Consider the following 27,595-nt stretch of genomic DNA (forward strand, 5'->3'; position numbering starts at 1 on the left):
GCATGTATGCATATATATCTGCGTGTGTGATTACATATATATCTGCGTGTATGATTACATATATATCTGCGTGTGTGATTACATATATACCTGAGTGTATGATTACATATAGGAACATAGAAAGGAGAAGTAGGAGGCCATTCCACCCTTCGAGGCTACTCAGCCATTCATTACGATCATGGCTAATCATCAAGTTCAATACTCTGATCCTGCCTTCCCCCCATATCCCATGATCCCTTTAGCCCCAAGAGCTATATCTAATTATTTCTTGAAATTAGACAATGTTTTGGCCTCAACTACTTTCTGTGGTAGCAAATTCCACCGATTCACCACTCTTTGGGTGAAGAAATTTCTCCTCACCTCAGTTCTAAAAGGTTTATCCCTTATCTTCAAACTACGACCCCTACTTCTGGACTTTCCCACCATCAGGAACATTGATCCTGAGGCTAAGTGTTGAAGCCGTCGTAAATGCCATTGCGTTTCTCGACGGCGTCAACATGGCCTCAGGAGCAGCAATTCTGACCCCTACACGGGGCCAGTACGGCCCTGGAGTGACCCAAGTCGTTACCGGCGTCAGATGGGCGCCGCGGGTCTGCGCATGCACAGTGCCTCCCTTGTCTGCGTCGGCCCGACGCAACATGGCATAGGGCTACAGGGGCCGGCGCGGAACATAGGAGGCCCCCAACCTGAGAGGCTGGCCTGCCGATTGGTGGGCCCCGATCGCGGGCTAGGTCACAGCGGAGGCACCCCCCGGGGTCGGACCTCCTCCCCCCCCACAGGCCTCCCCTGTCGAGGTCCTGCCGGGTAAGACCAGGTTAGAAGGGCGCCGGCGGGACTCGGGTTTTTTTGTACGGCCACTCGGTCCATCCCGGGTGGAGAATCGCCGGGGGTGCCCCGTAGAGTGGACCCCGACCGAGAACCGCGTCCCGGTGTCGGGGTGGCGAGGCGCGATTCGTGCCAGCCGCAGCGATTCTCCGGCCCGGCCCCGGGGTGAAAGAATCCCGCCGATTCTTTCTGAATCTACCCTGTCTAATCCTGTTAGAATTTTGTAAGTTTCTATGAGATCCCCTCTCACTCTTCTAAACTCCAGTGAATATAACCCTAACCAACATAGTCTCTCCTCATTTAAAAAAAATGTATTTTATTACAAACATGTATCAAAACAGGTTACAACACATAAATATCCTGGAAAACATACTTCTTCCCAGCAATCAACTATATAGTCTGTACAAATCTTTCCCCTTTTTCACCACCCCCCCCCCCAATCCCAATGGAAATGCCGACCGCCACTCCAGTAAAATTCGTCACCGTGCAATCAGAGAGGCGAAGGCCACTTCTCCTCCACTATCCTGGCTAAGACCGCGAACACACCCGTCCAGAATCTTCCCAAGTTTTCACAACCCCAAAACATGTATGCGTGATTCGCTGGCCCCCGTCCACACCTCTCACACTCATCTGCTACCCCCTGGAAGAACCCACTCATTCTCGCCTGAGTCATATGAACCCTGTGCACCACCTTGAACTGTATCAGGCCCATCCTTGCACAAGAGGAGGTCCCGTTTACCTTACGCAGTGCCTCACTCCATACTCCCCAATTGATCTCCCCTCCCAACTTCTCCCTGATCTTCATCACCCACTCGACTCCCTCCCCCCCAGCCACTTGTATAGTCTCTCCTCATATGACAGTCTCGCCATCCCAGGAATCAGCCCTGTAAACCTTTGCTGCACTCCCTCCATAGCAAGAACATCTTTCCTCAGATAAAGACATCAAAACTGCACACAATATTCCAGGTGTGGCCTCACCAATGCCCTATACAATTGCAGTAAAACAGCTCTATTCCCATACTCAAATTCTCTTGCTATGAGTGCTAACATATCATTTGCCTTCTTTACTGCCTTCTGTACCTTCCACTTACTTTCAGCGACTAATGCAGGAGGACATCAAAGTCTCGCTGAATATCCAAGGTCTCGCTGAGTATATACCTGGGTCTGTGTAGCCATCTAAGATGGCCACCTGCAAAGGACCATGGGAATTATGGCCAACCCAGGACTCAAACAGATACAGAGCCTATATGTATCTGAAGCACAGGCAACATACCTGATCGAAACCCCCGCTAGTTTGCATTTTAATGATCCATTTTCCCAGGACAATAGAACTCCAATCAAGCGACCAGTACAGCCACAGACTGATCGGCGCCACTCCCCTTACTCAGAAAGCCCAACTGCCAAGGTCAATGATCGCTAAGGACCCGCCCAGTTACCAAGGTACCCGCCCCTTTATTGGCCGAAATCGAAGACAGTGATCAGAGCCCTGTCGAACTATTGGGTCCAAGGTTAAGGACCGCCCCAGAGGAATAAAAGAGAGCACAGCCATGTGTTCTGTCTCTTTTGGATCCGGCCTGTGCCAACCCAATTGCAGCAGGAACAGCCAGCTAAGTTCAAGACCAACGATCGCTGCCTGACAGATAAGCCCAGCAGAGACAGAGCCACTTCCTTCGAGCCAAGTGAAATCCAGATAAAGGCCTTATCCATTTGCACAGTGCCAGTCGCCCTGAAGTTAAGTATAGGTTATTGTAGCGGATAGGTGTAGTTTAACTCGTAGTAGATATTGTGTTTGCATGTCGAGATAACTCTCGTGTATGTAAATAAACCATCTTTTGAACTAACTAACTGGTTGTGTGGCCATTTGATCGATATAAGGGAAGGCTTGTGGTTCACCATTATTAATAGAGCGAACTCTGACAGGACTCGATTAGGAAGAGAGAACCCACAAACTTTGAATCCAATTGCGAGAAAGAGAAAGAACCACAAGTACAAGTCCCAAAACGACCAAATAACCGAATTTCGGAAGTGTGTACTAACCCGCATGCGTACCTAACAGGAAGAGTAAGGTAAACGCGTTAGAACTGTGTACAACTATCGAGGGATTGTGAGCCGGAAAATGGCTTAAGCCATACCTGCTGTTCAAATCGCCGCCTTATTCCCCTGTCCCAAATTAAAAGTAGAGAAAGAGATAAGAGAAGTAATGGCCACTAAAGCAATGGAAAGATTGATGAATCCACAGGAACCCGAGGCCGCAGCAACCAACAGAGCAATGTCCCATATGGGAGGAAAAGTTAAGGAAATACTTAAAGAGGAAAGGATGGTCGAATTTTTGCGCTAATGATGAATCAAAGAACAAAGAACAAAGAAATGTACAGCACAGGAACAGGCCCTTCGGCCCTCCAAGCCCGTGCCGACCATACTGCCCGACTAAACTACAATCTTCTACACTTCCTGGGTCCGTATCCTTCTATTCCCATCCTATTCATATATTTGTCAAGATGCCCCTTAAATGTCCCTATCGTCCCTGCCTCCACTACCTCCTCCGGTAGTGAGTTCCAGGCACCCACTACCCTCTGCGTAAAAAACTTGCCTCGTACATCTACTCTAAACTTTGCCCCTCTCACCTTAAACCTATGCCCCCTAGTAATTGACCCCTCTACCCTGGGGAAAAGCCTCTGACTATCCACTCTGTCTATGCCCCTCATAATTTTGTATACCTCTATCAGGTCGCCCCTCAACCTCCTTCGTTCCAGTGAGAACAAACCGAGTTTATTCAATCGCTCCTCATAGCTTATGCCCTCCATACCAGGCAACATTCTGGTAAATCTCTTCTGCACCCTCTCTAAAGCCTCCACATCCTTCTGGTAGTGTGGCGACCAGAATTGAACACTATACTCCAAGTGTGGCCTAACTAAGGTTCTATACAGCTGCAACATGACTTGCCAATTCTTATACTCAATGCCCCGGCCAATGAAGGCAAGCAGGTCCAGGAAAGATAGGACAAACTTGGTGGGAGGTCCACAAGGAAAATGTAGGGAAAATCAGAAAGCCGATGGCAATAGTGTCCTGTTTGGCACAGTTGCGAGGCACAGAGGAGGTTGTGAAGACGCTCCGTAGGCAGTTAATTGAGAAGGAAGAAAAGAGCGAGGGAAACAGTAATGAAAGCGAGAAGATAATTGAGGCAACAAGTTAGCAGCTAAGGATAAGGAAATGGCCGATGTAAAACGTGCACATCAATCTTGATTAGTTCACCTTAGTAGCTTCCAGACCCAGTATGATAAAGCCTACCAAGATACACAGCGCGCAGTCCTGGTAAGAGAGGAAACAGAACAGGTCGCCCAGTTAACTAGCAAATGCGCAGATTTAAAAGCAGCTTTGAGAGCGCTCCACAGCTCTACTAAGGAACAGAGGCAGAGTACCGTTGACCATGCTAAATGCCGACAGAAGATAGAAAAGTTACAGTCGCTACTCACAGTACAGAATGGCTACAGATACACTTTTGGGCAGGATTTAGATGCGGAAGATGCTCCCGATTGGCAAGAGTTAAACAAAAGCGCCCAAAGATATGTAGAGGACACGGGAAATCAAAATCGCGCCCCCCACGCCCCAAAAAGAAAAGCACCCGCACCACCGACTGCACAGGCAGCACTCCCCCCCACTCACAATTCGACCCCCATGAATCCGGTTACCACACAACGCAAGTCATCGGATCAGGATGAGCCTGATATTGTTTACACCACCCCACTATCCATAACCCAATTAAGAGAAGCTTGCACGAAAATTATTCAATTCCAGCCCACCGCAGACCCGCACAGCTCCTTTGAGGAGGTACGCCAACAAAAGGTTATGTACGCCCGAGACAAGAGAGAGGAAGTAAAGCTAATAGTTATGAGCCTTAGCCAATCTGTAAGATCAGCTTTGCCCGAACCCCAAATTGTAGCAGGAGGAACCCTACAGAAAATGAAAACAGCCACATTAGATGCCATTGGGTATAACAAAGGAGATCCAGTCGAGGGTTTCAATCACTGCAGGCAAAAGAAGGGAGAACATCCGTCCGCATTCTCTGGTCGCCTATGGATTCATTTCATAGCAGTCTACGGACAATTGAACCGCGCACACCTAAATGAGAAGGACACCACTAAATGGTCCCGCACCTTAGTCTCGCATGCCACAGACCCAGGTCAAAAGGTTTGTGTGAACTACGACCCCACAGACCACACACAATGAAGTTTGGGTATTGAAACGACTTTCTAGAGCATGGGAACAAACCCTACACCAACAGACAGATCAGGACGATATGGAAGCAAACATGTACCCACTTAGGACTAGCCAGGACCCAACATGGATAAACGAGGGTAGACACGAGAGCACAGGCACCACGAGCTGGTTACAATTGTGGCCACGTAGGACATTAGGCCCGCGATTGCCAACAAAACCCCCCGAACCAGCAAGGTTACCAACAACCAAACCCCCCACCTAGGAACAATGTTAGGCCCATGCATAATGTTAGTGCCCATTCAGACGACTTAGCGTTTAATTCCCTCGATTGACGGTGTTCGGACTCCCCAACTTGGGTCTGTGACACACGCTGGGATAAATCAGGCAGACCACTAGTTACAGGTACAGTCCGGGGACATACATTCGATTTTCTTTGGGACACAGGAGGATCCCGCACCACTTTAAACTCCTCCACCATGTTTCAACAGGACAAATGGCCCACCACAGACACCATCACCCTGAGTGGATTTACTGGCCCCATAATGCAAGGATATATCACAGCTCCCATACCCATTCACATGGGGAACATTAGCACCAAACACCATCGTTTTAGTTGACTTATCCCAAACCACAGAGCACATTTTAGGCATTGATTTTATGAGCCCCCATAACCTTTCGTTTGACGCAGTGAACAAATGTGTATGGCGAATGGCCAAAACAGCTAGGGCCCCCGCTATGCTCATATTAGGGGATTATGAAAACAGGATTTGCTCAGTAGGGGACTATTGGTTTAATCCGCAAACAATTAGTGCAGAACAGACGATTAGAGAGGTCCTCATAAAACACAAAGCTTCCTTCGCACAACATAAACACGATTGTGGGAAGATCCCAGGTACAGTATAGATTTCAGGTCCCGATCCAAAGCCGCAAAAGCAATACGGTTTCCCACAACAAGCCGAGGGTGAGATTTCAAAGGTTATTAAGTTTGTTAGAACAAGGAGTTATTCGACCCGTAGCATCCACAAATAATGCCACAATTTGGCCCCTAAAAAAGCCCGATGGTTCATGGCGACCAACGATCGACTACCGAGAAATTAATAAGGTAACCCCTTTAGCAGCCCCCACTGTTGCCATGAGTCCCGCGACCATGCTCAAACAGGGAGTACAGGCAAAATACTTCACAGTGCTGGGCATCAGCAATGGCTTTTGGTCCATCCCGTTAGACAAGACCTGCCAGTATAAATTTGCGTTTACGTTTCAAGGGCAGCAGTACACGTGGGCATGCCTCCCACAAGGATTCCATAACACCCCCTCCATTTTCCACCGACAATTGGCCAACGGACTTTCTAAATTTTCCCGACCCGAATGCCTAATGCAATATGTAGACGATCTGCTCTTGCAAACGGACACAAAAAAGGAACACGTAGAGCTCTTATCGGAATTACTAGGCCTACTGCAATCCATCGGATGCAAGGTCAACCCCAAAAAGGCCCAGATTTTAAAGGAAAAGGTTCTTTATTTAGGTACCATCATCACCCACGGGAAGAGAGAAATTGAGCAAAAACGGATCGAGTCCATCGTTAAATTGCCCCTGCCCCAAAATGTCACTGCACTCCGGTCATTCCTAGGTTTGGTAGGATATTGCCGAAATCATATAGATGGTTTTGCCACAAAAGCAGCCCCACTCTCAGAGCTCCTTAAAAAGAATGCCCCATGGGAATGGCTTCCGCAGCACACAGGCGCCATTGATGATTTAAAACGCGCCCTAGGCACAGCCCCACTTTACAAGTTCCAGACCCAGACTTGCCCTATGCCATAGAAGTAGCAACCACCGACCGAACCCTATCAGCAGTACTCCTGCAAGAACGACACGATCACTTAGAACCTGTAGCCTATGCCTCAAGAGTATTAGACCCCGTAGAGCAAGGATTCTCAGCATGCGAAAGGCACTTGCTTGCAGTCTTTTGGGCAGTACAGTACTTTGTGTACATCACAGGCCTCAACTCAGTAACGATCTTGACCGAGCACACCCCCACGCAACTATTACTAGACGGTAGATTAAAGGACGGTTCAGTCAGCCAAATCAGAGCAGCTCGCTGGACACTACTGTTACAAGGCAGGGACATTACGGTAAAACGCACCAAGACCCACACATTTCTGGCCGATAATCTCCAATATGCAGGGACCCCACGAGTGCCAGATCATAGCAGCCCAACACCACACAGGACCCTTTATCCCAAAGTCACTACACCTACGAGCAGGCAGTAAGACACAGGATTCCCAAACCACAGGGAATACTTAAAAAATTTATGTAGACGGTTCCTCCACCATCGAAAATGGAGTTAGAATTAATGATTGTGGAATTTACGTGGAAGACGCGAAGGGACGCCCACTAGAAGAGATCTCTTTAAAATTGCCCAACCACCTAGGTTCACAAGCAGCAGAACTCGCAGCCATAGCCTTTGTAATTCAGCACCCCGACTCTTTTCCAACTCCCGCAGACATACACTCAGACAGCCTGTATGTGTGCGATAGCTTAACAGAATCCCTGCCCCTGTGGGAATCTCGAGGTTTTGTTTCAGCCGACGGAAAACCCCTACCCTCTGCCCCGTTGTTAAAGAACATTCTCAAGACAGCCTCAGATTGCACATACGGTATCGTTAAAGTAAGAAGCCATCATCGCTCGTCTCCACCCGGAAATGTAATGGCAGACGCCTTAGCCAAAGCAGGATCCCGCCATGGTCACTTCTGGCAGCCACCCGAAAGTGAACCGATACACTCAGTCCAGGTTTCTCAGACCAATATTGAGGATCTATCTCAAGCCCAACAAGCAGACAACATCCTCAAACAGGTTTTAGATGGCAACTTCCCAGCCCCCTATGATGAATGGAAGGACGCACTGACTGTACAGGACGGCATAGTTTTAAAAAACGGAATTTATGTGGTCCCCACCCAGGACAGAAACCAGCTAATTTAACAATTTCACGACGGACACGGACATCAGGGGATAGACAATACCATTGCCCATTTAAGACCTTTGTGTTGGTGGCTCGATTTAAAAAGCGATGTAACCCATTATGTCGAGAATTGCCCTTATCTATGCTCAGTACAATCCTGAACGTTACTCAAAGAAAGCAATCCAACAGGTTACAGATAACATTAAAGCGGCACAACTCGCTGCAGCTGTCCGATTAGGCGCTAGAAGGAAGCAGAGTAAGGCCTGCTTTGACAAAACCGTCCACCCCGTAGAGTACACAGTCGGTCAGCAAGTAATGGTTTCACTTTACAACCCCAGTTCTTTCCTCTCCCCCAAATTTGCAGGACACTACTCCATTTCAGACAAAATGAGCCCCTCCGTGTACAAGATAACGTACCCCAACGGTAAAACTGGTTGGTTTCACATCAACCAACTCAAAGTCTACGGATCACAATGTAGCCACTCCCACCACATCTCTCTGGCAATAGGAGATGATCACGTCCCGCCCATCGACAACCTAGTCCGACCCCTACACAAACCCTCCCCCAGCCATGCCGGCATTTATCCCTTGTCCACGTACACAGACCCGAACTTGTCTCCGCCCACAGGTACGGACTTTCACCTTGAACTTGACTCCGACGACAGCGAGAGCCTCCCGGATTTGATTACTATCCCTGAACCAAGGCGCAATCTCTTTGCCCCCAGTCACCCCACCCCCCGGAAACACGACTTAGATATCTTTGACCCCCTATATGCCCTCCCCCAGCCACCGCCACATCCACTGCCCGACAACAGTAACTTGCCCTCCACTCCCACTACCCCTACGCCTCACAACAAACAAGCCCTCTTTGGCATCGCGACAACTCTTGCAGACTAGTAAGGCACGACGATTCGGATTATCTGACAGCCCACGCGGCCAAGGCACAGAAACGGCTGACACGAGTCTGGCAACCGGGAGATGGTGATGATTCAGATACTGACTCTCATTTCGGTCATGCTTTTACAACACTGTTTGGGACAGAACCCTGAGGTGTCCAGATGATGAGAAAGAGACACCGCCTAAGTATTAAGGTGTCCAAAGTTCTGATGGAGCCTGCCCGCCTTTTTTCTTCTTTTTTCTACTACATGGATTTAATTTATGTCGCCCGACACAAAATTACTCTTCAGATTCGAGGGTACGATACACAATGTCAGTTAAAGGCACAAGTTTGTCGAGAAACAGATCACTGTTCTCCCAGTCTTTCTGACAAGTTTCCACACGACTACAAACTCCTACCGTCCACCCAGGTAGGGAGTAACAGCACTGATCCCCGCCCTACATGAGGACCCCAAATGCATCCGGTCAGTTAAGCTCGGGTAGTGGAGTAACGGCACTAACCCCTGCCCTACCCGGGATTCCACCGATTCTTATACTGCAGCGGCCCACACGCACCTCGTGTTCCCTTCACTTCATATGCTCTGGAATGGTTCTCTACACTCTGCATTGCCTTTGGCAGACCTTAGTTTCACCTTCTCTACTCTCCCTTTGGTTGTGGTATAAAGAATGCATTTTGCCATGTTCCGTATGCTCACCCCTTCTTTCCTTTACCTTCCGCGACCCCCTGGTCGCTCCCCACCTGCAATTTACACATATGACACAATTGGTTGCTATACATGCAAACTACCTCTGAACCCTGGGACGAAACTCTATAAACTGGTTACCCTGAAATTCGGCTGGTTAAGATAAGCCTCAACCATCACTGGTTGCAAGTAAAGAAAAGACTGGTCGAAGAAATTGTTCGCCCACTCCCTGCATCGGTCACAAGCTGCGAGAGTCTCTGTACTTTAAAAATTTGCATTTCTTGTCTCTCAAAATGGTACTTCAAAAAAAACGTGAGGGAATCACATATGATGACAATCATAATGGGTAATTGGAGTAAGGATAGAAAGACGAATAAAACGAGATATTAACCAAAGATAATAACAGATACTATGCTTGCACCCCCAGGATCACCCGCAAAACAGAAAACACAGGATGAAGCAAGGACTGCTGACATGCGTTTGGATCATCGCTGGACTTTTGCAACAGACGTTTGTTACAAACCCCACACCAGCCCCGAACACTACCACACAACAGGCCACCCCCAGCCCGGACACTGCACCACACATAAAGACAGACATCAAAACCCCCACTTGGTGCGAAAACATTGCCAAATGGAACCCCCTTTCATTCATAGAAGAGGCCCTTCTGGTAATTGCAATAATCTGCAGTGTCATTCAGACACTTTGTCTCTGTAAATGGCGAGCAAAAGCCTCCCGCTCCCCGATCTATATAGTCTGAGCCCCCTTCTTTGGAATTCAACAAAATTGAACTCATGTAACAATCACTGCCAAAAATAAACCATGTACCTCTTTAACTTTATTAGGATTAAGTAGAAATGTGATGCTGCTGTTTTAAATTTTGTACTGTATATAAGTTCTTTGATATTCACCAGCTGCATGAGAGTAGCTTAGATAGTGTTAGCTAGAGATCAACTGTGCGGATAAATTAAATGTTTTATAGTGATCTGATTAGAGTGACCGTTAGAGATGAATTAATTTATGGATATATTAATGGAATATTAGGTAAATGTCCCAAACCATAAGATAGAGTAGAGTAGAATCTTGCCTTGATCAAGGGTGACCGGGCCACCAAGGGTGAACAGGGATCAATAGTGTGATCCACCACGCTTCGCGTTCAGGATCAAGAGGGTGGAATGTAGCCATCTAAGATGGCCACCTGCAAAGGACCATGGGAATTATGGCCAACCCGGGACTCAGACAGATACAGAGCCTATTATGTATCTGAAACACAGGTAACCAGGCCTGATCGAAACCCCCGCTTATTTGCATTTTAATGGCCTATTTCCCCAGGACAATAGAACTCCAATCAAGCAACCGGTACAGCCACAGACTGATCGGCACCACTCCCCTTACTCAGAAAGCCCAACTGTCAAGGTCAATGATCGCTAAGGACCCGCCCAGCTACCAAGGCACCCGCCCCTTTATTGGCCGAAATCGAAGATCTGTCGAACTATTGGGTCCAAGGTTAAGGACCGCCCCAAAGAGCGCGAAATACCAAAGGGATAAAAGAGAGCACAGCCATGTGTTCTGTCTCTTTTGGATCCGGCCTGTGCCAACCCAATTGCAGCAGGAACAGCCAGCTAAGTTCAAGACCAACGATCGCTGCCTGACGGATAAGCCCAGCAGAGAGAGAGCCACTTCCTTCGAGCCAAGTGAAATCCAGATAAAGGCCTTATCCATTTGCACACTGCCAGTCGCCCTGAAGTTAAGTATAGGTTATTGTAGCGGATAGGTGTAGTTTAACTCGTAGTAGATATTGTGTTTGCATGTCGAGATAACTCTTGTGTATGTAAATAAACCATCTTTTGAACTAACTAACTGGTTGTGTGGTCATTTGATCGATATAAGGGAAGCCTTGTGGTTCACCAACATTGTTAATAGAGCAACATGTATGTGTTTACACATATACCTGAGTGCGTGTGTTTACACATATACCCAAGTGCGTGTGTTTACACATATACCCGAGTGCGTGTTTACACATGTACCCGAGTGCATGTGTTCACACATATACATGTGTGTGTGTTTACACATATATCTGAGTGTATGTGTTTACATATATATCTGAGTGTATGTGTTTGCATCTATACCTGAGTGTATATGTTTATTATATACCCAAGTGTGTGTTTACATCTATATCTGAGTGTGTGTTGACATATAAAACTTTAAAACAAATTTTTTTTAAGAGTACCCTAGTTTTTTCCCCCCAATTAAGGGGCAATTTAGCATGCCCAATTCACTTACCTTGCACATCTTTTTTGGGTTGTGGGATGAAACCCACACAGATAGGAGGAGATGTGCAAACTCCACACAGACAGTGACCCAGGGTCGGGATCAAACCCTGGTCCTCGGCGCTGTGAGGCAGCAGTGCAAACCACGGCGCAACGTGCTGCCCTCATTTACACTTAGACTTAAGAGTGTGTTTACATACATTCCTGAGTGTGTGCATATATATCCCTGCGTGTATTTACAAATACCCCTATGCATGTTTACATATGGACCCGAGTGTGTGCAAATACATCTGCGTGATTACATATATACCTGAACTTCTGCATACATATCTGAACTTATGTGGCCATTTTCTTACATAGAACATACAGTGCAGAAGGAGGCCATTCGGCCCCATCGAGTCTGCAACGACCCACTTAAGCCCTTACTTCCACCCAGTCTCCATAACCCAATAACCCCTCCTAACCTTTTTGGACACGAAGGGCAATTTAGCGTAGCTAATCCACCTAACCTGCAGGTCTTTGGACTGTGGGAGGAAACCGGAGCATCCGGAGGAAACCCACGCAGATACAGGGAGAACATGCAGACTCCGCACAGACAGTGGCCCAGCGGGGAATCAAACCTGGGACCCTGGCGCTGTAAAGCCACAGTGCTAGCCACTGTGGTACCTTGCTGCCCCAAAATATAGAATTGGAAATGTTCATTCGTGCTTTCCTAATGTCAGTGAGCTACTGCCAGGAGGTGGGCAGGTATCAGCATCACCCTAACCTCAATCACCTGTATCATCACGCAGATACGGGAAAGTTAGCTCCAGCAGGAGAATACGCTCGCAACAATGTTTGGCAGGCTAGTGTTATTAGACTGTCTGCTTTTTGAGACGTGGTGTAAACCGAAGCATACTACAGACCACACATTACCTCTGGTCCATTTCATATCCATTGCTGTACACATCAGATGCGTACTGTTCATGTAGGAACCGATCCCAACATTCCTTCTTTGTCTGTGATAGGCTGAGTAGCATCTCTTTTGAACTTGGTTCTTCATTCAGACCCTTCAATTTTCGCAGGCGATTTTCTGTTAGAAAAATACAGACTCAGTCTAGGATAGTATGCAGACTGCACCACCAAAACACAGTCCAGGACAGTACACATACTGCACCAGATAAACACACCGTCCAAAACTGTACACACGCTGCACCAGATAAACACACAGTCCAGGACAGTACACAGACTGCACCAGATAAACACACGCAGTGCTTGACAGGACACGCAGTGCAGGACAGGACACGCAGTGCAGGACAGGACACGCAGGGCAGGACAGGACAGGACAAGCAGTGCAGGACAGGACAGGACAAGCAGTGCAGGACAGGACAGGACAGGACAAGCAGTGCAGGACAGGACAGGACAAGCAGTGCAGGACAGGACAGGACACGCAGGGCAGGACAGGACACGCAGGGCAGGACAGGACACGCAGGGCAGGACAGGACAGGACAAGCAGTGCAGGACAGGACAGGACAAGCAGTGCAGGACAGGACACCCAGGGCAGGACAGGACACCCAGGGCAGGACAGGACACGCAGTGCAGGGCAGGACAGGACACGCAGGACAGGACAGGACAAGCAGTGCAGGACAGGACAAGCAGTGCAGGACAGGACAAGCAGTGCAGACAGGACAAGCAGTGCAGGACAGGACAAGCAGTGCAGGACAGGACAAGCAGTGCAGGACAGGACAAGCAGTGCAGGACAGGACAAGCAGTGCAGGACAGGACAAGCAGTGCAGGACAGGACAAGCAGTGCAGGACAGGACACCCAGGGCAGGGCAGGACACCCAGGGCAGGGCAGGACACCCAGGGCAGGCCGTGCGGGGCAGGACAGGCCGTGCGGGGCAGGACAGGCCGTGCGGGGCAGGACAGGCCGTGCGGGGCAGGACAGGCCGTGCGGGGCAGGACAGGCCGTGCGGGGCAGGACAGGCCGTGCGGGGCAGGACCGGCCGTGCGGGGCAGGACCGGCCGTGCGGGGCAGGACAGGCCGGCGGGGCAGGACAGGCCGTGCGGGGCAGGACCGGCCGTGCGGGGCAGGACCGGCCGTGCGGGACAGGACCGGCCGTGCGGGACAGGACCGGCCGTGCGGGACAGGACCGGCCGTGCGGGACAGGACCGGCCGTGCGGGACAGGACCGGCCGTGCGGGACAGGACCGGCCGTGCGGGACAGGACCGGCCGTGCGGGACAGGACCGGCCGTGCGGGACAGGACCGGCCGTGCGGGACAGGACCGGCCGTGCGGGACAGGACCGGCCGTGCGGGACAGGACCGGCCGTGCGGGACAGGACCGGCCGTGCGGGACAGGACCGGCCGTGCGGGACAGGACCGGCCGTGCGGGACAGGACCGGCCGTGCGGGACAGGACCGGCCGTGCGGGACAGGACCGGCCGTGCGGGACAGGACCGGCCGTGCGGGACAGGACCGGCCGTGCGGGACAGGACCGGCCGTGCGGGACAGGACCGGCCGTGCGGGACAGGACCGGCCGTGCGGGACAGGACCGGCCGTGCGGGACAGGACCGGCCGTGCGGGACAGGGACCGGGCCGTGCGGGACAGGACCGGCCGTGCGGGACAGGACGGCCGTGCGGGACAGGACCGGCCGTGCGGGACAGGACCGGCCGTGCGGGACAGGACCGGCCGTGCGGGACAGGACCGGCCGTGCGGGACAGGACCGGCCGTGCGGGACAGGACCGGCCGTGCGGGACAGGACCGCCGTGCGGGACAGGACCGGCCGTGCGGGACAGGACACGCCGTGCGGGACAGGACACGCCGTGCGGGACAGGACACGCCGTGCGGGACAGGACACGCCGTGCGGGACAGGACACGCCGTGCGGGACAGGACACGCCGTGCGGGACAGGACACGCCGTGCGGGACAGGACACGCCGTGCGGGACAGGACACGCCGTGCGGGACAGGACACGCCGTGCGGGACAGGACACGCCGTGCGGGACAGGACACGCCGTGCGGGACAGGACACGCCGTGCGGGACAGGACACGCCGTGCGGGACAGGACACGCCGTGCGGGACAGGACACGCCGTGCGGGGACAGGACACGCCGTGCGGGACAGGACACGCCGTGCGGGACAGGACACGCCGTGCGGGACAGGACACGCCGTGCGGGACAGGACACGCCGTGCGGGACAGGACACGCCGTGCGGGACAGGACACGCCGTGCGGGACAGGACACGCCGTGCGGGACAGGACACGCCGTGCGGGACAGGACACGCCGTGCGGGACAGGACACGCCGTGCGGGACAGGACACGCGTGCGGGACAGGACACGCCGTGCGGGACAGGACACGCCGTGCGGGACAGGACACGCCGTGCGGGACAGGACACGCCGTGCGGGACAGGACACGCGTGCGGGACAGGACACGCCGTGCGGGACAGGACACGCCGTGCGGGACAGGACACGCCGTGCGGGACAGGACACGCCGTGCGGGACAGGACACGCCGTGCGGGACAGGACACGCCGTGCGGGACAGGACACGGCCGTGCGGGACAGGACCGCCGTGCGGGACAGGACCCGCCGTGCGGGACAGGACCCGCCGTGCGGGACAGGACCCGCCGTGCGGGACAGGACCGCCGTGCGGGACAGGACCCGCCGTGCGGGACAGGACCCGCCGTGCGGGACAGGACCCGCCGTGCGGGACAGGACCCGCCGTGCGGGACAGGACCCGCCGTGCGGGACAGGACCCGCCGTGCGGGACAGGACCCGCCGTGCGGGACAGGACCCGCCGTGCGGGACAGGACCCGCCGTGCGGGACAGGACCCGCCGTGCGGGACAGGACCGGCCGTGCGGGACAGGACCGGCCGTGCGGGACAGGACCCGCCGTGCGGGACAGGACCGCCGTGCGGGACAGGACCGGCCGTGCGGGACAGGACCGGCCGTGCGGGACAGGACCGGCCGTGCGGGACAGGACCCGCCGTGCGGGACAGGACCGGCCGTGCGGGACAGGACCGGCCGTGCGGGACAGGACCCGGCCGTGCGGGACAGGACCGGCCGTGCGGGACAGGACCCGCCGTGCGGGACAGGACCGCCGTGCGGGACAGGACCGGCCGTGCGGGACAGGACCCGGCCGTGCGGGACAGGACCGGCCGTGCGGGACAGGACCGGCCGTGCGGGACAGGACCGGCCGTGCTGGACAGGACCGGCCGTGCGGGACAGGACCGGCCGTGCGGACAGGACCGGCCGTGCGGGACAGGACCGGCCGTGCGGGACAGGACCGGCCGTGCTGGACAGGACCGCCGTGCTGGACAGGACCCGCCGTGCAGGACAGGACCGCCGTGCAGGACAGGACCGGCCGTGCAGGACAGGACCGGCCGTGCAGGACAGGACCCGGCCGTGCAGGACAGGACCGGCCGTGCAGGACAGGACCCGCCGTGCAGGACAGGACCCGCCGTGCAGGACAGGACGCCGCCTGCAGGACAGGACCGGCCGTGCAGGACAGGACCGCCGTGCAGGACAGGACCGCCGTGCAGGACAGGACCCCGCCGTGCAGGACAGGTCCACGCCGTGCTGGACAGGACCCGCCGTGCAGGACAGGACCGGCCGTGGCAGGACTAGGACCCGCCGTGCAGGACAGGACCCGCCGTGCAGGACCAGGACCCGCCGTGCAGGACAGGAACCGCCGTGCAGGACAGGAACCGCCGTGCAGGACAGGACCCGCCGTGCAGGACAGGACCCGCCGTGCAGGACAGGACCGGCCGTGCAGGACAGGACCGGCCGTGCAGGACAGGACCGGCCGTGCAGGACAGGACCGGCCGTGCAGGACAGGACCGGCCGTGCAGGACAGGACCGGCCGTGCAGGACAGGACCGGCCGTGCAGGACAGGACCGGCCGTGCAGGACAGGACCGGCCGTGCAGGACAGGACCGGCCGTGCAGGACAGGACCGGCCGTGCAGGACAGGACCGGCCGTGCAGGACAGGACCGGCCGTGCAGGACAGGACCGGCCGTGCAGGACAGGACCGGCCGTGCAGGACAGGACCGGCCGTGCAGGACAGGACCGGCCGTGCAGGACAGGACCGGCCGTGCAGGACAGGACCGGCCGTGCAGGACAGGACCGGCCGTGCAGGACAGGACCGGCCGTGCAGGACAGGACCGGCCGTGCAGGACAGGACCGGCCGTGCAGGACAGGACCGGCCGTGCAGGACAGGACCGGCCGTGCAGGACAGGACCGGCCGTGCAGGACAGGACCGGCCGTGCAGGACAGGACCGGCCGTGCAGGACAGGACCGGCCGTGCAGGACAGGACCGGCCGTGCAGGACAGGACCGGCCGTGCAGGACAGGACCGGCCGTGCAGGACAGGACCGGCCGTGCAGGACAGGACCGGCCGTGCAGGTCAGGACCGGCCGTGCAGGACAGGACCGGCCGTGCAGGACAGGACCGGCCGTGCAGGACAGGACCGGCCGTGCAGGACAGGACCGGCCGTGCAGGACAGGACCGGCCGTGCAGGACAGGACCGGCCGTGCAGGACAGGACCGGCCGTGCAGGACAGGACCGGCCGTGCAGGACAGGACCGGCCGTGCAGGACAGGACCGGCCGTGCAGGACAGGACCGGCCGTGCAGGACAGGACCGGCCGTGCAGGACAGGACACGCCGTGCAGGACAGGACACGCCGTGCAGGACAGGACACGCCGTGCAGGACAGGACACGCCGTGCAGGACAGGACACGCCGTGCAGGACAGGACACGCCGTGCAGGACAGGACACGCCGTGCAGGACAGGACACGCCGTGCAGGACAGGACACGCCGTGCAGGACAGGACACGCCGTGCAGGACAGGACACGCCGTGCAGGACAGGACACGCCGTGCAGGACAGGACACGCCGTGCAGGACAGGACACGCCGTGCAGGACAGGACACGCCGTGCAGGACAGGACACGCCGTGCAGGACAGGACACGCCGTGCAGGACAGGACACGCCGTGCAGGACAGGACACGCCGTGCAGGACAGGACACGCCGTGCAGGACAGGACACGCCGTGCAGGACAGGACACGCCGTGCAGGACAGGACACGCCGTGCAGGACAGGACACGCCGTGCAGGACAGGACACGCCGTGCAGGACAGGACACGCCGTGCAGGACAGGACACGCCGTGCAGGACAGGACACGCCGTGCAGGACAGGACACGCCGTGCAGGACAGGACACGCCGTGCAGGACAGGACACGCCGTGCAGGACAGGACACGCCGTGCAGGACTGTCCACGCAGTGCAGGACTGTCCACGCAGTGCAGGACTGTCCACGCAGTGCAGGACTGTCCACGCAGTGCAGGACTGTCCACGCAGTGCAGGACTGTCCACGCAGTGCAGGACTGTCCACGCAGTGCAGGACTGTACACGCAGTGCAGGACTGTACACGCAGTGCAGGACAGTACACGCAGTGCAGGACAGTACACAGACTGCACCAGATAAACACAAACAGTGCAGGGCAGTACACAGTCTGCACCAGATAAACAAATACAGTGCAGGGCAGAACATGAAGAGCTTGTCGTATGAGGAACGGTTGAGGACTCTGGGTCTGTACTCGGAGTTTAGAAGGATGAGGGGGATCTTATTGAAACTTACAGGATACTGTGAGGCCTGGAGAGAGTGGACATGGAGAGGAGGTTTCCACTTGTCGGAAAAACTAGAAGCAGAGGACACAATCTTAGACTAAAGTGACGATCCTTTAAAACAGAGATGAGGAGGAATTTCTTCAGCCAGAGGGTGGTGAATCTGTGGAACTCTTTGCCGCAGAAGGCTGTGGAGGTCAAATCACTGAGTGTCTTTAAGACAGAGATAGAAAGGTTTTTGATCAATAAGGGGATCAGGGGTTATGGGCAGAAGGCAGGAGAATAGGGATGAGAAAGATATCAGCCATGATTGAATGGCGGAGCAGACTTGATGAGCTGAGTGGCCTAATTCTGCTCCTATATCTTAGGGCACACAATCTGCACCAAATAAACACACAGAGGCCAGGACAATACACACAATGCAGGACAGTACACAGACTGCACCAGATAAACACATGCAGCGCAGGACAGCACAGGCAGCGCAGGACAGCACAGGCAGCGCAGGACAGCACAGGCAGCGCAGGACAGCACAGGCAGCGCAGGACAGCACAGGCAGCGCAGGACAGCACAGGCAGCGCAGGACAGCACAGGCAGCGCAGGACAGCACAGGCAGCGCAGGACAGCACAGGCAGCGCAGGACAGCACAGGCAGCGCAGGACAGCACAGGCAGCGCAGGACAGCACACGCAGCGCAGGACAGCACACGCAGCGCAGGACAGCACACGCAGCGCAGGACAGCACACGCAGCGCAGGACAGCACACGCAGCGCAGGACAGCACACGCAGCGCAGGACAGCACACGCAGCGCAGGACAGCACACGCAGCGCAGGACAGCACACGCAGCGCAGGACAGCACACGCAGCGCAGGACAGCACACGCAGCGCAGGACAGCACACGCAGCGCAGGACAGCACACGCAGCGCAGGACAGCACACGCAGCGCAGGACAGCACACGCAGCGCAGGACAGCACACGCAGCGCAGGACAGCACACGCAGCGCAGGACAGCACACGCAGCGCAGGACAGCACACGCAGCGCAGGACAGCACACGCAGCGCAGGACAGCACACGCAGAGCAGGACAGTACATACATGCCGTGCAGGACAGTACATACATGCCGTGCAGGACAGTACAAGCCGTGCAGGACAGTACACGCCGTGCAGGACAGTACACGCCGTGCAGGACAGTACACGCCGTGCAGGACAGTACACGCCGTGCAGGACAGTACACGCCGTGCAGGACAGTACACGCCGTGCAGGACAGTACACGCCGTGTAGGGCTGTACACGCAGTGCAGGGCTGTACACGCAGTGCAGGACTGTACACGCAGTGCAGGGCTGTACACGCAGTGCAGGGCTGTACACGCAGTGCAGGGCTGTACACGCAGTGCAGGGCTGTACACGCAGTGCAGGACTGTACACGCAGTGCAGGACTGTACACGCAGTGCAGGACTGTACACAGACTGCACTAGATAAACACATACAGTGCAGGGCAGTACACAGTCTGCACCAGATAAACAAACACAGTGCAGGCCAGTACATGAAGAGCTTGTCGTATGAGGAACGGTTGAGGACTCTGGGTCTGTACTCGGAGTTTAGAAGGATGAGGGGGGGATCTTATTAAAACTTACAGGATACTACGTGGCCTGCATAGAGTGGACGTGGAGAGGAGGTTTCCACTTGTAGGAAAAACTAGAAGCAGAGGACACAATCTCAGACTAAAGGGACAATCGTTTCAAACAGAGATGAGGAGGAATTTCTTCAGCCAGAGGGTGGTGAATCTGTGGAGCTCTTTGCCGCAGAAGGCTGTGGAGGTCAAGTCACTGAGTGTCTTAAGACAGAGATAGATAGGTTCTTGATTAATAAGGGGATCAGGGGTTATGGGGAGAAGGCAGGAGAATGGGGGTGAGAAAAATATCAGCCGTGATTGAATGGTAGAGCAGACTTGATGAGCCGAGTGGCCTAATTCTGCTCCTATGTCTTATGGTCTTATAGTACACAATCTGCACCAGATAAACACACAGAGGCCAGGACAATAGACACAATGCAGGACAGTACACAGACTGTACCAGATAAACACACACAGTGCAGGGCGGTACACAGTGCAGGACAGTACACAGACTGTACCAGATAAACACATACAGTGCAGGGCGCTACACACAGTGCAGGAGATACACTGAAGGATGTGGGACTGTGTGACCAGTATTGGGTCTGTCGGTGAGTGTGTGGTGAGTGTGTTGTGTTTTAGGGATCTGCCTGATGGGAAGAGAGCAGGGGGCACATCGCCAGCTGGCTGTGTTGCTAATCCGTTGCTGGACAGCTAGGCTGACAACTATAGGGGCTGGTTTAGCACAGGGCTAAAGAGCTGGCTTTTAAAGCAGACCAAGCAGCACGGTTCAATTCCCGTTCCAGCCTCCCCGAACAGGCGCCGGAATGTGGTGACTAGGGGCTTTTCACAGTAACTTGATTTTAAGCCTACTCGTGACAATAAGCGATTTATATTTTTCTTCACTGTGCTCTGGCCCCGAGTGACCCCTGGTCAGCGGACTGACTGGACTGCTGGGCGGGGCCGTCGGGCTGGAATAGAAAGTTTTAAATCGCACACTTACCCAGTGCTGCTAAATATTGCTGCGAATCGGGCATGGGAGTCCAAGCAGTGCCCCTGACCGGATCCCCGTTGCTGCTACTGCCCGAGTCCATGTCCTGCTCCTCCTCGGGGACCGGGCTGAACGTCTCCCAGAAAGATTCCGCACAGCAGCATCCAGGCGGCGACTGGGCTTCATTCCCGTTCCTGGGCTGAGCAGCCAGCCCAGAGCAAATCCGCTCCCACAGCTCCTGGCCGGACACCATGTCGCCCGGATCCATCCCCTCACTCCGCGCTGCCCGGGCCCCACCGCCGCCTCAGGCCCGTCTCCCTGGGCGACCCGGCCAGCCCCGCCCCCTGCATCCGGGACTCAGCCCGCGCACACTGAGGCTGTCATAACAACGCGACGGCAAGATAAAGTGAGTGTGAGAGAAACACAGGGGAACGTAGAGAGTGTGTATGAAAGAAACAAGAAAAGAGAGAGAGACTGTGTGTGTGAAAGAAACAGAACAAACGAGTGAGTGCGTGAGAGAAACAGGGAAAGACTGTGAGTGAAACGGAAAGAGAGAGTGAGTGTGTGAGAGAAACAGGGAAAGAGTGTGAGTGTGTGAGGGAAACAGGGAAAGAGTGTGAGTGTGTGAGGGAAACAGGGAAAGAGTGTGAGTGTGTGAGAGAAACAGGGAAAGAGTGTGAGTGTGTGAGGGAAACAGGGAAAGAGTGTGAGTGTGTGAGAGAAACAGGGAAAGAGTGTGAGTGTGTGAGAGAATCAGGGAAAGAGTGTGAGTGTGTGAGGGAAACAGGGAAAGAGTGTGAGTGTGTGAGAGAATCAGGGAAAGAGTGTGAGTGAGAGAAACGGAAAGAGTGAGTGTGTGAGAGAAACAGGGAAAGAGAGTGAGTGTGTGAGAGAAACAGGGAAAGAGAGGGTGAGTGTGTGTGAGAGAAACAGGGAAAGAGAGAGTTGAGTGTGTGAGACAAATAGGGAAAGAGAGTTAGTGTGAAAGAAACAGGGAAAGAGAGAATGAGTGAGTGAAAGAAACAGGGAAAGAGTGAGTGCGTGAGAGAAACAGGGAAAGTGTGAGTGCGTGAGAGAATCAGGGAAAGAGTGTGAGTGTGAGAGAAACGGAAAGAGTGTGTGTGTGAGAAAGAGGGAAAGAGAGTGAGTGTGAGAGAAACAGGGAAAGAGAGAATGAGTGAGTGAGAGAAACGGAAATAGGGTGAGTGAGTGAGAGAAACGGAAAGAGGGTGAGTGTGTGAGAGAAACGGAAAGAGGGTGAGTGTGTGAGAGAAACGGAAAGAGTGTGAGTGTGAGAGAGAAACAGGCAAAGAGAGTGTGAGTGTGTGAGGGAAACGGAAAGAGTGTGAGTGCTTGAGAGAAACAGGGAAAGAGTGTGAGTGTGAGAGAGAAACAGGGAAAGAGTGTGAGTGTGTGAGAGAAACGGAAAGAGTGAGTGTGAGAGAAACAGGGAAAGAGTGAGAGTGTGAGAGAAACAGGGAAAGAGTGTGTGTGTGAGAGAAACAGGGAAAGAGTGTGAGTGTGTGAGAGAAACAGAGAAAGAGTGTGAGAGAGAAACGGAAAGAGTGAGTGTGAGAGAGAAACGGAAAGAGTGTGAGTGTGTGAGAGAAACAGGGAAAGAGTGTGAGTGTGTGAGGGAAACAGGGAAAGAGTGTGAGTGTGTGAGAGAAACAGGGAAAGAGTGTGAGTGCTTGAGAGAAACAGGGAAAGAATGTGAGTGTGTGAGAGAAACAGGGAAAGAGTGTGAGTGTGTGAGAGAAACAGGGAGTGAGTGTGAGAGAAACAGGGAAAGAGTGTGAGTGTGTGAGAGAATCAGGGAAAGAGTGTGAGTGTGAGAGAAACGGAGAGTGAGTGTGTGAGAGAAACAGGGTAAGAGAGAGTGAGTGTGTGTGAGAGAAACAGGGAAAGAGAGAGTTGAGTGTGTGAGACAAATAGGGAAAGAGAGTGAGTGTGAAAGAAACAGGGAAAGAGAGAATGAGTGAGTGAGAGAAACAGGGAAAGTGTGAGTGCGTGAGAGAATCGGAAAGAGTGTGAGTGTGAGAGAAACGGAAAGAGTGAGTGTGTGAGAGAAACAGGGAAAGAGAGTGAGTGTGAAAGAAACAGGGAAAGAGAGAATGAGTGAGAGAGAAACGGAAATAGGGTGAGTGAGAGAGAAACGGAAAGAGGGTGAGTGTGTGAGAGAAACGGAAAGAGGGTGAGTGTGAGAGAAACGGAAAGAGTGTGAGTGTGAGAGAGAAACAGGCAAAGAGAGTGTGAGTGTGTGAGGGAAACAGGGAAAGAGTGTGAGTGCTTGAGAGAAACAGGGAAAGAGTGTGAGTGCGTGAGAGAAATGGAAAGAGTGTGAGTGTGTGAGAGAAACAGAGAAAGAGTGTGAGTGTGAGAGAAACAGGGAAAGTGTGAGTGTGAGAGAGAAACTGGGAAAGAGTGAGTGTGAGAGAGAAATGGAAAGAGTGTGAGTGTGTGAGAGAAACAGGGAAAGAGTGTGAGTGTGTGAGAGAAACAGGGAAAGTGTGTGTGTGAGAGAAACAGGGAAAGAGAGAGTGAGTGTGTGAGAGAAACAGGGAAAGAGAGAGTGAGTGTGTGCGAGAAACGGAAAGAGTGAGCGTGTGCGAGAAACGGAAAGAGAGTGAGTGTGTGAGAGAAACAGGGAAAGCGAGAGTGAGTGTGTGAGAGAAACAGGGAAAGAGAGAGTGAGTGTGTGAGACAAATAGGGAAAGAGAGTGAGTGTGAAAGAAACAGGGAAAGAGAGAATGAGTGAGTGAGAGAAACGGAACGAGGGTGAGTGAGAGAAACGGAAAGAGAGTGAGTGTGTGAGAGAAACAGGGAAAGAGAGAGTGAGTGTGTGAGAGAAACAGAAAGAGTGAGTGTGTGAGAGAAACGGAAAGAGTGAGTGTGTGAGAGAAACGGAAAGTGTATGTGAGAGAAACAGGGAAAGAGAGTGAGTGTGTGAGAGAAACAGGGAAAGAGAGAGTGAGTGTGTGAGACAAATAGGGAAAGAGAGTGAGCGTGTGAGAGAAACAGGGAAAGAGAGAGTGAGTGTGTGAGACAAATAGGGAAAGAGTGAGCGTGTGAGAGAAACAGGAAAAGAGAGTGAGCGTGTGTGAGAAACAGGAAAAGAGAGCGAATTTGTGAGAGAAACCGGGAAAGAGTGTGTGAGAGAAACAGGGAAAGAGAGAATGAGTCTGAGAGAAACAGGGAAAGAGAGAGTGAGTGTGGGAGAAACCGGGAAAGAGAGTGAGTGTGTGAGAGAAACCGGGTGAGAGTGAGTGTGAGCAACACGGGGGGGGGGGGGGGGGGGGGGGGGAGGAAGAAAGTGTGTGAAAGAAACCGGAAGAGAATGTGTGAAAGAAACGGGGAAAGAGAGAATGTGTGTGAAAGAAACAGGGAAAGAGAGAGTGTGTGTGAAAGAAACGGGGAAAGAGAGAGAGTGTGTGTGTGAGAGAAACAGGGAAAGAGAGAATGTGTGTGAGAGAAACAGGGAAAGAGAGAGTGAGTGTGTGAGAGAAACGGAAAGAGTGAGTGTGTGAGAGAAACGGAAAGAGTGAGTGTGTGAGAGAAATGGAAAGAGTGTGTGAGAGAAACAGGGAAAGAGAGTGAGTGTGTGAGAGAAACAGGGAAAGAGAGAGTGAGTGTGTGAGACAAATAGGGAAAGAGAGTGAGCGTGTGAGAGAAACAGGGAAAGAGAGAGTGAGTGTGTGAGCCAAATAGGGAAAGAGTGAGCGTGTGAGAGAAACAGGAAAAGAGAGTGAGCGTGTGTGAGAAACAGGAAAAGAGAGCGAATTTGTGAGAGAAACAGGGAAAGAGTGTGTGAGAGAAACAGGGAAAGAGAGAATGAGTCTGAGAGAAACAGGGAAAGAGAGAGTGAGTGTGGGAGAAACCGGGAAAGAGAGTGAGTGTGTGAGAGAAACAGGGTGAGAGTGAGTGTGAGCAACACGGGGGGGGGGGGGGGGGGGGGGGGGGGGAGGAAGAAAGTGTGTGAAAGAAACCGGAAGAGAATGTGTGAAAGAAACGGGGAAAGAGAGAATGTGTGTGAAAGAAACAGGGAAAGAGAGAGTGTGTGTGAAAGAAACAGGGAAAGAGAGGGAGTGTGTGTGTGAGAGAAACAGGGAAAGAGAGAATGTGTGTGAGAGAAACAGGGAAAGAGAGAATGAGTGTGTGAGAGCAACAGGGAAAGAGAGAATGAGTCTGTGAGAGAAACAGGGAAAGAGAGCGTGAGTGTGAGGGAAACAGGGATAGAGAGTGTGTGGGAAACGGAAAGAGAGTGCGTGTCTGAGAGTAACAAGGAAAGAAAGTGAGTGTGTGAGAAACAGGGAAAGAGAAAGTGAGTGTGAGAGAAACAGGGAAAGAGAAGAGTGTGTGTGTGAGAGAAATGGAAAGAGTGAGTGTGAGAGAGAAACGGGGAAAGAGAAAGTGTGAGAAACAGGGAAAGAGAAGAGTAAGTGTGTGAGAGAAATGGAAAGAGAGTGAGTGTGTGAGAGAAACAGGGAAAGAGAAAGTGTGAGAAACAGGGAAAGAGAAGAGTGAGTGTGAGAGAAATGGAAAGAGTAAGTGTGTGAGAAAAAGAGGGAATGTGTGTGAGAAACCGGGAATGAGTGTGTGAGAAACAGGGAAAGAGAGAGTGAGTGTGAGAGAAACAGGGAAAGTGAGTGTGTGAGAGAGAAACAGGGAAAGAGAGTGTGTGGGAAACGGAAAGAGAGTGCGTGTCTGAGAGTAACAAGGAAAGAAAGTGAGTGTGTGAGAAACAGGGAAAGAGAAAGTGAGTGTGAGAGAAACAGGGAAAGAGAAGAGTGTGTGTGTGTGTGGGAGAAATGGAAAGAGAGTGAGTGTGTGAGAGAAACAGGGAAAGAGAAAGTGTGAGAAACAGGGAAAGAGAAGAGTGAGTGTGAGAGAAATGGAAAGAGTGAGTGTGTGAGAAAAAGAGGGAATGTGTGTGAGAAACCGGGAATGAGTGTGTGAGAAACAGGGAAAGAGAGAGTGAGTGTGAGAGAAACAGGGAAAGTGAGTGTGTGAGAGAAACAGGGAAAGAGAGTGAGTGAGAGAGAAACGGAAAGAGAGAATGTGAGCGAAAGAGAGAGTAAGAAAGAAGCAGGGAAAGAGAGTGAGAGAAGCAGGGAAAGAGTGAGAGAAGCAGGGAAAGAGAGTGAGAGAAGCAGGGAAAGAGAGTGAGAGAAGCAGGGAAAGAGAGTGAGAGAAGCAGGGAAAGAGAGTGAGAGAAGCAGGGAAAGAGGGTGAGAGAAGCAGGGAAAGAGAGTGAGAGAAGCAGGGAAAGAGAGTGAGAGAAGCAGGGAAAGAGAGTGAGAGAAGCAGGGAAAGAGAGTGAGGGAAGCAGGGAAAGAGAGTGAGAGAAGCAGGGAAAGAGAGTGAGAGAAGCAGGGAAAGAGAGTGAGAGAAGCAGGGAAAGAGAGTGAGAGAAGCAGGGAAAGAGAGTGAGAGAAGCAGGGAAAGAGAGTGAGAGAAGCAGGGAAAGAGAGTGAGAGAAGCAGGGAAAGAGAGTGAGAGAAGCAGGGAAAGAGAGTGAGAGAAGCAGGGAAAGAGAGTGAGAGAAGCAGGGAAAGAGAGTGAGAGAAGCAGGGAAAGAGAGTGAGAGAAGCAGGGAAAGAGAGTGAGAGAAGCAGGGAAAGAGAGTGAGAGAAGCAGGGAAAGAGAGTGAGAGAAGCAGGGAAAGAGAGTGAGAGAAGCAGGGAAAGAGAGTGAGAGAAGCAGGGAAAGAGAGTGAGAGAAGCAGGGAAAGAGAGTGAGAGAAGCAGGGAAAGAGAGTGAGAGAAGCAGGGAAAGAGAGTGAGAGAAGCAGGGAAAGAGAGTGAGAGAAGCAGGGAAAGAGAGTGAGAGAAGCAGGGAAAGAGAGTGAGAGAAGCAGGGAAAGAGAGTGAGAGAAGCAGGGAAAGAGAGTGAGAGAAGCAGGGAAAGAGAGTGAGAGAAGCAGGGAAAGAGAGTGAGAGAAGCAGGGAAAGAGAGTGAGAGAAGCAGGGAAAGAGAGTGAGAGAAGCAGGGAAAGAGAGTGAGAGAAGCAGGGAAAGAGAGTGAGAGAAGCAGGGAAAGAGAGTGAGAGAAGCAGGGAAAGAGTGAGAGAAGCAGGGAAAGAGAGTGAGAGAAGCAAGGAAAGAGAGAATGAGTGAGAGAAGCAGGGAAAGAGAGAGTGTGAGAGAGAAGCAGGGAAAGAGAGTGAGTGAGAGAAGCTGGGAAAGTGAGAGAGAGTGGGAAAGAGAGATTGTGAATGAGAGAGAAGCAGGGAAAGAGTGAGTGTGAATGAGAGAGAAGCAGGGAACGAGAGCGTGTAGGTGAGAGAGAAGCAGGGAAAGGAAGGGTGATGGAGAAAGAAAAAGACTGAGACACTGAAAGAGGGAGATTTGGACTGACTGATAAGAAAAAGCAGGAATAAACCATTCAGCCCCTGCAGCCAATCAGCACGATCATGGCCTTAACCCCCTGCACTTTCCCACCCACTCCCCATGTTTCTTGATCCCCTGACAGACTAAAATAGCTGTCAATCTCAGCCTTAAATTTACTCAACGATGGATCATCGCCAACCCTTTGGGGTTAGAGAAAGGTAGAGAGAGAGAGTGTAACTGTG

At 53.2% G+C, this 27,595-nt stretch overlaps 2 protein-coding genes across 2 annotated transcripts in view; one reads left to right on the plus strand and one right to left on the minus strand.

The window, feature by feature from the left end:
* Positions 1–21,355, minus strand: part of ccdc32 (coiled-coil domain containing 32) — a 56,016-nt gene extending 34,661 nt beyond the window's left edge. Inside the window, exons 1-2 of the mRNA XM_072486938.1 lie at positions 21,037–21,355; positions 12,766–12,922 (exon numbers count right to left, since the gene is read on the minus strand). Of these exons, the coding sequence (XP_072343039.1) occupies positions 12,766–12,922; positions 21,037–21,292 (413 nt within the window). The 5' untranslated portion in view covers positions 21,293–21,355. The remainder of the gene's footprint in view (positions 1–12,765; positions 12,923–21,036) is intronic.
* Positions 21,356–27,374: 6,019 nt separating this feature from the next.
* The window catches only part of pcmtl (l-isoaspartyl protein carboxyl methyltransferase, like), a 74,975-nt gene continuing 74,754 nt past the window's right edge, over positions 27,375–27,595 (plus strand). Inside the window, 1 exon segment of the mRNA XM_072486927.1 lies at positions 27,375–27,571. Coding sequence (XP_072343028.1) covers positions 27,537–27,571 — 35 coding nt within the window. The 5' untranslated portion in view covers positions 27,375–27,536.

The sequence above is a fragment of the Scyliorhinus torazame genome, chromosome 2 (genome assembly GCF_047496885.1).
Source record: "Scyliorhinus torazame isolate Kashiwa2021f chromosome 2, sScyTor2.1, whole genome shotgun sequence".
Lineage (NCBI taxonomy): Eukaryota > Metazoa > Chordata > Chondrichthyes > Carcharhiniformes > Scyliorhinidae > Scyliorhinus > Scyliorhinus torazame.